This window comes from Atta colombica, unplaced genomic scaffold, assembly GCF_001594045.1.
Source record: "Atta colombica isolate Treedump-2 unplaced genomic scaffold, Acol1.0 scaffold83, whole genome shotgun sequence".
In the NCBI taxonomy this organism is placed as follows: domain Eukaryota; kingdom Metazoa; phylum Arthropoda; class Insecta; order Hymenoptera; family Formicidae; genus Atta; species Atta colombica.
Window position 1 is genome coordinate 1,684,086 of NW_017259576.1, and position 8,826 is coordinate 1,692,911.

Here is an 8,826-nt window from a genome sequence, read left to right on the forward strand (position 1 = left end):
AGTCTTACAGGAGCATCTTCGTACAAGTTTCCGTTCCATCATTCATCCGCTAATCTAGTCAAGCTTGCGCTACTAGACTATGCACGATTCCTAATTCTTGACTCGTAGTTTTCATTATTCGTATGATATTCATGAACGTGAATGGGCAAATTTGTCGAATTTGTTGCTCATCAAACTTCAATTCGCCAACAAAGTGGGATTTTAAAACAAACTCAAAGGACAAAATCACGAAAATTGGTTCATATTAATTCGTGCATAATACTAATCTATACATTAAGATTCATATTTGCCTTAATACTCTAAGATAACTGAGTAGAGTAATCAATATAATCGATTGGAAAATCGATGAGATTATTATGATGGATTTTCCATGATGACAATAATCGATCTTTCCATAATGTGATTTAAGTGATAGCTGATCGCATACTTACAGTGTGCTTATAGAAAATATAAAAGAAATAGTAATTATAAAGTAATTATAAAATTCAAAGACTTAAAATTATAAAAATCGAAAATTATCATCGAAATATAAGAAATCATAAATTACAGTGTGTGAAAGCCTACATTTACGAACAACGAAATCTTAAATAATAACGAACTGTGAATCATGCATATTCTGATGTTAGTTTTAGAATGACATGAATTCAGAATCTCTAATATATAAAAATATACAATATACAAGAAAATATGAGAAAATATATAATGTTTAATGAATGATTTACGAAAAAAAATATTTCTTAATTTGCAAATGAGACGTGTAAGGTCGTTGAATTTTTATACTCTATTTAAATCATACATTATCGAACTTATTAAATCTTATGTGCGATCTACAATATTTTGCTACAATCGTATAATTAATATTCGCATAATTTAATTCAAAGTTTAGCTCGCAACATACGAAGCATATAAATTTTATCATGTGTAAAATATGCTTTGATATGATAGTAAAATAATTCTACTAAAACATTGCGAATCCAGCCGATTAATATTAAAATATTCGTAACAAAGTTCTCCAGAATAATACTCCAGCAGTACGGAAATCATTTTTAAAGAACGAAAGTCGTAAAAAAAAATTTTATTACATCCAAATATTAATTGCAATTAATATTAACAACCATCTTTTATAAATATCTAATGTTCTTATTTTCTTTTGCTTTTTACTTTCATTCTTTTCCTCACTCCAATAGACTGTTCTGTATCGTCATCCTCATCACCACCGCGTTTTTTCCGTTTGCCTGACTTTTTATTATCTTCGATATTTTTCATGTCCTAGAATATTTCAATAACATTTATATGTAATTGTCTATGTCTGTTATCAAATCGTAATACATTAAAATTGTTTTTACCATTTTTACTATTCGCTGCGCTTCGCTTACTCTCTCTTGCAGCAACATTACTTCTTCCTCTTCCGTAGGAAATAATGGCAATTGTTTCGATATCAACTGTTCTATTCGTTGATACAACTCCACGTCGTACTGTGTAACAAATGTGATAGAACGGCCTGATCGACCTGCACGTGCAGTTCGACCTACTCTATGTATATAATCCTTACTGTGTGTAGGGATATCAAAATTGATAACGATATCTACATGCGGAATATCAAGACCTCTACAAGAATAATGCAAAAATGATTAAAAATTTATTTTTAATACATTTTAATATGATAACTCTTTGATTCAGATTATCAACTAACCTGCTAGCAACATCCGTTGAAATTAAAATAGATCTATTTTTTGCTTTAAATTTCGTAAGTGCGGCGATTCTTTTATTCTGCGTCATTTGTCCATGCAAAGGAACCGCTGTGAATCCCAAGTTTCGTAACAATAGAGCAGTCCTTACTGTGTTATTACAGGTTCCGCAAAATATCATGAAACTATTACCCGCCAGTTCATTCAAGATATGTACAAGATATACATCCTGCAACGATCATTTTATATATAACTATTTTGGTATAATATTTTACAAATATATATGTAGTAATTGATATTTTATTTTGCGACTTAATAGTTACATCGTTTATATTTCGTACCTTGAATTTTACGGGAATAAATATGTAATATTGTTGCAATTTCTCTACAGTCTGATATTTGGTGGACACTTCAACTTTTACAGGATTTCGTAAGGATGCACGTTGTAACTTCTGGACTTTCTTAGTCATTGTCGCTGAAAATAATAACGTCCTTCTTTCCCGTGGTATTACTCTGAGAATTTTATCAACCTCTACTTCGAAATCCATATTCAAGATACGATCTGCCTCGTCCATCACCTTGTGAATAAAACAAGTAATAAAAGACTCAAAATTAATGTGATAATCAAAATAAATCCGAGTCTCTATTATATATAGTTTATATAATAACCAGAAACTTTAACTGTCGTAAATTGAAGCCTTTTGTGTTCTCCAAGTGGTCAACTAATCTACCAGGTGTAGCAATGATGATATGAGGTTTCTTCTCCAGTATCATTCCCTGCGCATGCATGTCCATCCCCCCTACTAGCACTACAGTTTTTACGCCAATACTGGAACCTAAAATAATTGTAATGTGAAATAAAACAAAATATTTAACAAATAAAATAAGCAATTTTTACCTAACGCATCAAATTGCTCTGAAATTTGAAATGCCAATTCTCTTGTAGGTGTTAATATCAGCGCAAAATATCTCTGAGGATTCTCTAACAATGCTTGTAGTATAGGTAATGCGAAAGCAGCAGTTTTTCCCGATCCAGTCTCTGCTAATCCAATCACATCCTTGCCTAACAGTAGAAAATGATTGTTATTATTTTTTTAGAACTTGAGTATAATTAAATCATTGTTTAAATTACCTTGAAGGGTCAAAGGGATAGCTTCTTGTTGAATCTTGGTAGGTTCCTTCCATTTTAAATCTAAACATGTTTTGCAGAGTGTATCCACAAGTCCCTGTAATAATGATTATTTTTTTGTTAATCATTTAAAATGTACTACCAAAAGATTCATAAAAATATTTACAATTTATATTTTTATAAGTTATTTTAATTATATACTATAACTTAATAGTAAATAAATATTATATGAAATGCAATTCCTTTTATGCTAAATATTATTCATACATTTTGTTTGTTCATAATAAAATTTTAAGATTTGTTTGTTATAATGTGTTTAATTCGTATACATTTAAAAAAAATGTTTTAAAAACTTTTTTAACCATCAATAATTTTTATAAAATTGACGAATTATGCGTCTGAAGAAGTATCATATTCCAGAGTGTTTGAATATATATGCTTTTTCTTTCTGTCTCTCTCTTGCTCTCTCCATTTTTCCTTCTTCCTTCCATATCCCTCTCTATTTGATTCTTATCGCTAATTTAATATATTTAAAAGATAATTATTACTTTATTACATACTTTCTCTTTTTCCCTTTCTTTAATTTCTCAATTACTTTGATAAATTAACAATTCCTAAGATCATAAAAATTTACAGTAATAAAATGTAAAAATTTGTTGGTATTCATGAAGTGATAAAAAATGATGACACAGTCAAACACATCATTTAAGCTGTGTATGATTGTGTCGACTTGTGCTGTAGTTGAAAAGCATATACAGTGTTACATATAATTTGTTCACATTGCGTGCTCCAATAGGCTCCAATAGAGTTTACAGTATCGTCTATGTATGCTGCTAGAAACCTTTTAATAAACACTAATATAAATAATCCATTTGTTACTATTCTTACACTTTATAAATCTCTTTCTTATAATTTCATAAATACAGAATACCACAAAAGAGAACACGGGTTCGTAACTTGTTTCGAAAACATACATATATATATAGTAAAAACATACATATTATAATTTATTACCGCAATAATCTTTCATACAAATTTTCATAGGTACTAATCAGGTACTACAATGTGCGCAATTTTGAGGTTATAATTGATATCACTATGGTTGAGTACTTACCAAATCTTTCCATGTGATTCTTTCGACGTTATCTTCATCTTTAGTATCTTCGATTGACTTTTCTAAATTCTCCATGTTTTTACAAATCAAAACTACAACACAAATGTCCAACACAAATAGTTAAATCATAAATTGGCAGCGTTCCAAGATTTCCAAAAAAAATCCAGGTCACGTTTTTTAACGTTTTTCCATTTGCTTCTATTTGCTTCTCACTCCCATTGACTTCTACCGCGTAACTAGCGTTCTTCAGTTCTTTCTCTTTCGGCAAGCGTGCACAAAGTCACATATGCATAAAACAATGACTTATTCGGAATCCAGATGATATTATGTTCTGGCGTTCCTAAAGCCTCTCATACAAACAGTGTTTTATCAGAAAATATATGGTGCGTTCGGGGAGACGCTGGTCTACTCCACTGAGGATTTATGCCTGTATTTATAATCAGACCTTATACTTAAGGCTTCCTTAAATTTAGATGCCAATAGCCTTAGTAATTGGTTAAACATTTAAAAATAAATTTAAGGAAGCCTTAAGTACAAGGTCTGACTATGAATACGGGCACATGAATATGAGTATAAGAACCAACCAACAGTCGCGAACATTCCCCTGTCGTTCGATTGTAAGGCCGGGTTCACGCGGAAAAACGGAAAGTAGAAGCCAACGGAACTCGCAGTAATAGAAGGTGGTACATTTTGTTTGATTCTGTTTTTTCACGAGTTCTGATTGGCTTCAGCTTTCCGTTTTTCCGTCAAGGTGTGAACCCGGTCTGAGACAGAGGAATACTCAACTGTAGTTGATTGATTCTTACATATTCTGATCCGAATTAAACCTTCAGTGGAAACTAAGTTATTGGAAATGGGCACTAGAGCAACTCTACTGTTATACTTTATTTTGAGGTGCCTCTATGTCCACAATATGCGGATATTGAATTAAGTAGCTATGATCCAGTCGATAATGCTCATGATTTTTTGGTTATATTCTTCACTATGTCCACGAATTTTTGGTCTGTTAGACAAAACTATAAGTTGTCTTGTAACAAAACTTATTAAGCCGGTTCTACATTAATTGCAAACTGATCATAAGTTTGTTGCGATGTTGCGACAGTCAATATGAAGAGTTGATTTCAAAAGCAAGTTTTGATTGGCTGTCGCAACAAACTTGCAATCAGCTTGCAACTAGTAGAACCGGCTTTACAAGCGCCGACAGATTAATTGTTTGTCCGGTTGTACGCACAATAAAAAGAACAGGAAATAGAGAATAAAAATTTCAACCTATCAGAAATCATGTATTATGGAATACACAATTTCTAATAGGTTGAAATTTTTAGGAGTTTCGTATAATAAAAGGAACAGGGAACAGAGAATAATGGTGCGACCACAATAGAAGGAATAAGGAATTAGGAATAAGAATTCCAATCTATCAGAAATCGTGTATTCCCATGTATCCGATTTCTGATAGATTGAAATCTTTATTCCTTATTCCTAATTCCTTATTTTTTCTATTATGACTGCACTTTAAGAATTTCAACTTATCTGAAACTGTGTATCCACAATACATGATTTCTGATAGGTTGAAATTCTTATTCTCTGTTTTCTGATTTTCTGTTCCCTTTATTGTGCGGAGCCCCTTAACGTTCCAATTTTGATGAAATTAAGTTTATTCAATTTTTTGTACAAAATGAAAGAATCTATAAGAAAAAAAACGTTAGAACGGCGCGAACCGAGATATTAAGCATTAAAGTTGACGACTATAGAAATTAAAAAAATCCGTCATATCGATGAGATGCAGCGACATGAATTTTGGTCACTGAAGCTCGATTGTGTATTTTGTAATGAGATAAAAATTACAAAAGTGAGCAATGATTACTAGATATTGATCAATTAAATTATGAATATTTTAGTGAGTTTGTTCACTTTTGTAATTTTCACCTCATTTCAAGATACACAATTCTGCATTGTGGTCATGCGTTTTAATAACTACAATGTTAGATCTAAACTTTAATCCATATAAAAATGTAATTTTCTTTAATATCATAATTCACAATTTTTCATTCACATATATTCTCTGCTTGATAAACAAATTGTCTGCTTTACAAATAAATTCTTTGCTTTACACTGATTCTACAATGAGTCGATGATTGGTAATCATAAATTTTATCGGTAAAGTTGACCAATAGGCAATTTGTACGACTAAGGCTGATATTCATAGTTGAGTCTTATTTCAAGACAGTCTTAGTATGGTCGTAAGACGCTAATGCAGCCTTCTGATTGGTTTGTGACTTCTTAAGACTGTACTTAAGACAATTTTGAATATAAGATCTAACTATGAATACCGGCCTAAGACTTCCGACTTCGACTCATTTTAGAATCAGTATTACAAACATACATTTGTGTTTATAAAGCAGAGAATTTATTTTTAAAACAGACAATTTGTTTGTCAAGCAGAGAATTTGTTTGTGAAGCAAAAAATTTATTTGTCAAGCAGAGAATTTGAACATGTCGCTGCATCTCATCGATATGACGGATCTTCGATCTCTATAATTGTCAACTTTAACGCTTAATATCTCGGCTTAATATCGGGGGCCATCCTAATATTTTTTGTTCAGATTTTTTCGTTTTGTGCAAAAATGCGTCGAATAAGCCTAATTTCATCAAAATCGGAGATGATGACCGTATTCTAAATAATTATCTCAAAATTAATTACATTAGTACAACTAGGTCTTTTGATGTCAGTTTTAATCTAAAAAAGAAAAACTGTATCTGTTGAAATACTGCGCAAAACAGTAGAAGTAACACCTTACACTTTCTTCAATCGAAGGAAAAATTAAAAAAAATACTATCTTTATTATAAATATTATATTGCTTAATATTAAAAAAAATAAATAAATAAAAAATGGTAGTTACTTGCTGTATTGGTAACTGTAAAAGTTTATGGATAAGAGGTGACATTATTACTTTTCATTGGTAAATATAACTAAAATATAGTTATTAAGTGTATATAATAATTAAATAAAAAATATATATAATTATATGATAAAGGAAACGTTATAAAAAATATAAAATGTTTATTTTATTCTTTCATGTACAAACTTTATTTTTAGTTTTCCTAAAGATGAAAGTTTACGCAAACAATGGATTTCAGCAATTCCATCTAATATTTTAAGGACTACAGATATTACTCAACATTCTAGATTATGTAGTAAACATTTTACAGCAGAATGTTTTACTGAATCTACTTCATTTAAATCTCTACGTAATATGTTAAATAAGAATGCTGTTCCAACAATATTTGAAGAGTATCAAGAGTCCCAATATCAGTTAGTTGAATTAGTAAATAAATCTTATAAATTTCATATTAAAAAAAAAACTTATTTTAATAATAAGTTATGTAATATAAATTATTTACAAAAGAATTGAATTTTTATTAGGAAAAAGAGACCTTACCAAACATATTAAACATCGAAGTTGATCCGCTAGACATTAGTAATGAAAATTGTAAAATGGTAATTATATAACAAAGATCTATTATGATATAAATTAAAGTTAAATGTATAGTTATATTTTATATTTTTATAGTTATATATTTTTAAAATGTAATTATAATATAATCATATAAAAAAAATAATTATCTTATTATACAGGAAAAACCAAATGTGTCATATATTTTAAAAAGAGAAATTGGTGTGCAAACATTAAAACGGAACTTTGATGAATCAGAAAAAATTATACAAAGTTTGACAAAACGCTTGAAACAACGTGATAAAAAAATTAAGGACTTGGAGGAACGTCTGAAAAAGAAAGAAACTGAAGAAAAAAATGATAGCATGAAAATGATAAAAGATGCTGTTAACAAGTACATCTGCGAAGAAAGAAAAGAATTATTTTTGCATGAATTTGCGAATAATGAGACTGGTTCTAGTAAGAAAACTTATAGTGAATATATGAGGCAATTTGCTGCAGCTACATATCATCATAGCCCTAAAGTATATAAAATTTTGAAGAAACTGATTACTTTACCGACCACTTATACCGCAGCTAGATGGTTGATAGATTTTAGTCAAGATCCACAATTTATGGAAGAAATAAAATGAATTATTCTTCAAATTGTACTTCGTACAATTTTAATTATAAAATGCAGTTATTCATTTCGTACTCAGTATTTCAATATTAAAATTATAACCGTAAATATGATATTGTGGTATGTTTATAATCGTAAATATGATATTGTGATATAATTGTAAATAAATGATAATCGTGATCAATGCAATTATTGTATTTTTTTGTATATTTGTATATGCAGTAGCAATATCACAGCATCAGCAGAGACAAATCTTATTACTAACAGTATTAGATATTAAAGGTGAAGCATATCTTCCTACAACTCAGGATATTCAGTTTCTCTTATTGATAAAATATAAATATTTTTCTTAATAAAATCAATTTCATATTCACATAAATTTGTGTCTATAGGATATACATACAAATATAATTAATTAAAGATATAGAATGCAATTTGATACACAAATTTATTCACAGTTAATAATAAAGTTTAAATATTTACAAGAATGGAATATGCATGTGCGTATGTGTGTGTGTGTGTGTGTGTTTGTGTGTGCAAATACAAGACAGTAGTTGAGCATGTTTAAGCTAATTATTCCCAGCCTCTTTAACATTCTGCTTGGATTCAATCCAATCCTTTATAACATAATTATTTACACGATTGTGTTTGTTATATGTCTGTGATATCCAATACACTTTAATAAATTAAATCAAAATTTAGATATAAAAAGATATAATTATAAAATGTAACTCAGCTGTTTAATCCAAGCCTTCTTTCTTCTCTTTTATTGCTTCCTTAAAAAAGAAGTACTTTCAGTTATGTATATATATATATATAT

At 29.4% G+C, this 8,826-nt stretch overlaps 3 protein-coding genes across 3 annotated transcripts in view; 1 reads left to right on the plus strand and 2 right to left on the minus strand.

The window, feature by feature from the left end:
• Positions 1-1,078: 1,078 nt before the first annotated feature.
• Positions 1,079-4,325, minus strand: LOC108692902 (probable ATP-dependent RNA helicase DDX47). Its single transcript, XM_018201471.1, has 8 exons — positions 3,932-4,325; positions 2,821-2,914; positions 2,587-2,751; positions 2,358-2,524; positions 2,030-2,266; positions 1,694-1,917; positions 1,347-1,608; positions 1,079-1,269 (listed from the first exon to the last, which is right to left on the minus strand). The coding sequence occupies exons 1-8, from the start codon at positions 4,004-4,006 to the stop codon at positions 1,141-1,143; spliced, it is 1,353 nt and encodes a 450-aa protein (XP_018056960.1). The 5' UTR covers positions 4,007-4,325; the 3' UTR covers positions 1,079-1,140.
• A 2,496-nt stretch (positions 4,326-6,821) lies between these two features.
• On the plus strand, positions 6,822-8,019 carry LOC108692842 (THAP domain-containing protein 1-like). Its single transcript, XM_018201346.1, has 4 exons — positions 6,822-6,892; positions 7,030-7,258; positions 7,357-7,431; positions 7,570-8,019. The coding sequence occupies exons 1-4, from the start codon at positions 6,822-6,824 to the stop codon at positions 8,017-8,019; spliced, it is 825 nt and encodes a 274-aa protein (XP_018056835.1).
• A 427-nt stretch (positions 8,020-8,446) lies between these two features.
• Positions 8,447-8,826, minus strand: part of LOC108692935 (DNA-directed RNA polymerase II subunit RPB11) — a 1,104-nt gene continuing 724 nt past the window's right edge. The window contains exon 4 of the mRNA XM_018201517.1: positions 8,447-8,791. Within this exon, the coding sequence (XP_018057006.1) occupies positions 8,747-8,791 (45 nt within the window). The 3' untranslated portion in view covers positions 8,447-8,746. The remainder of the gene's footprint in view (positions 8,792-8,826) is intronic.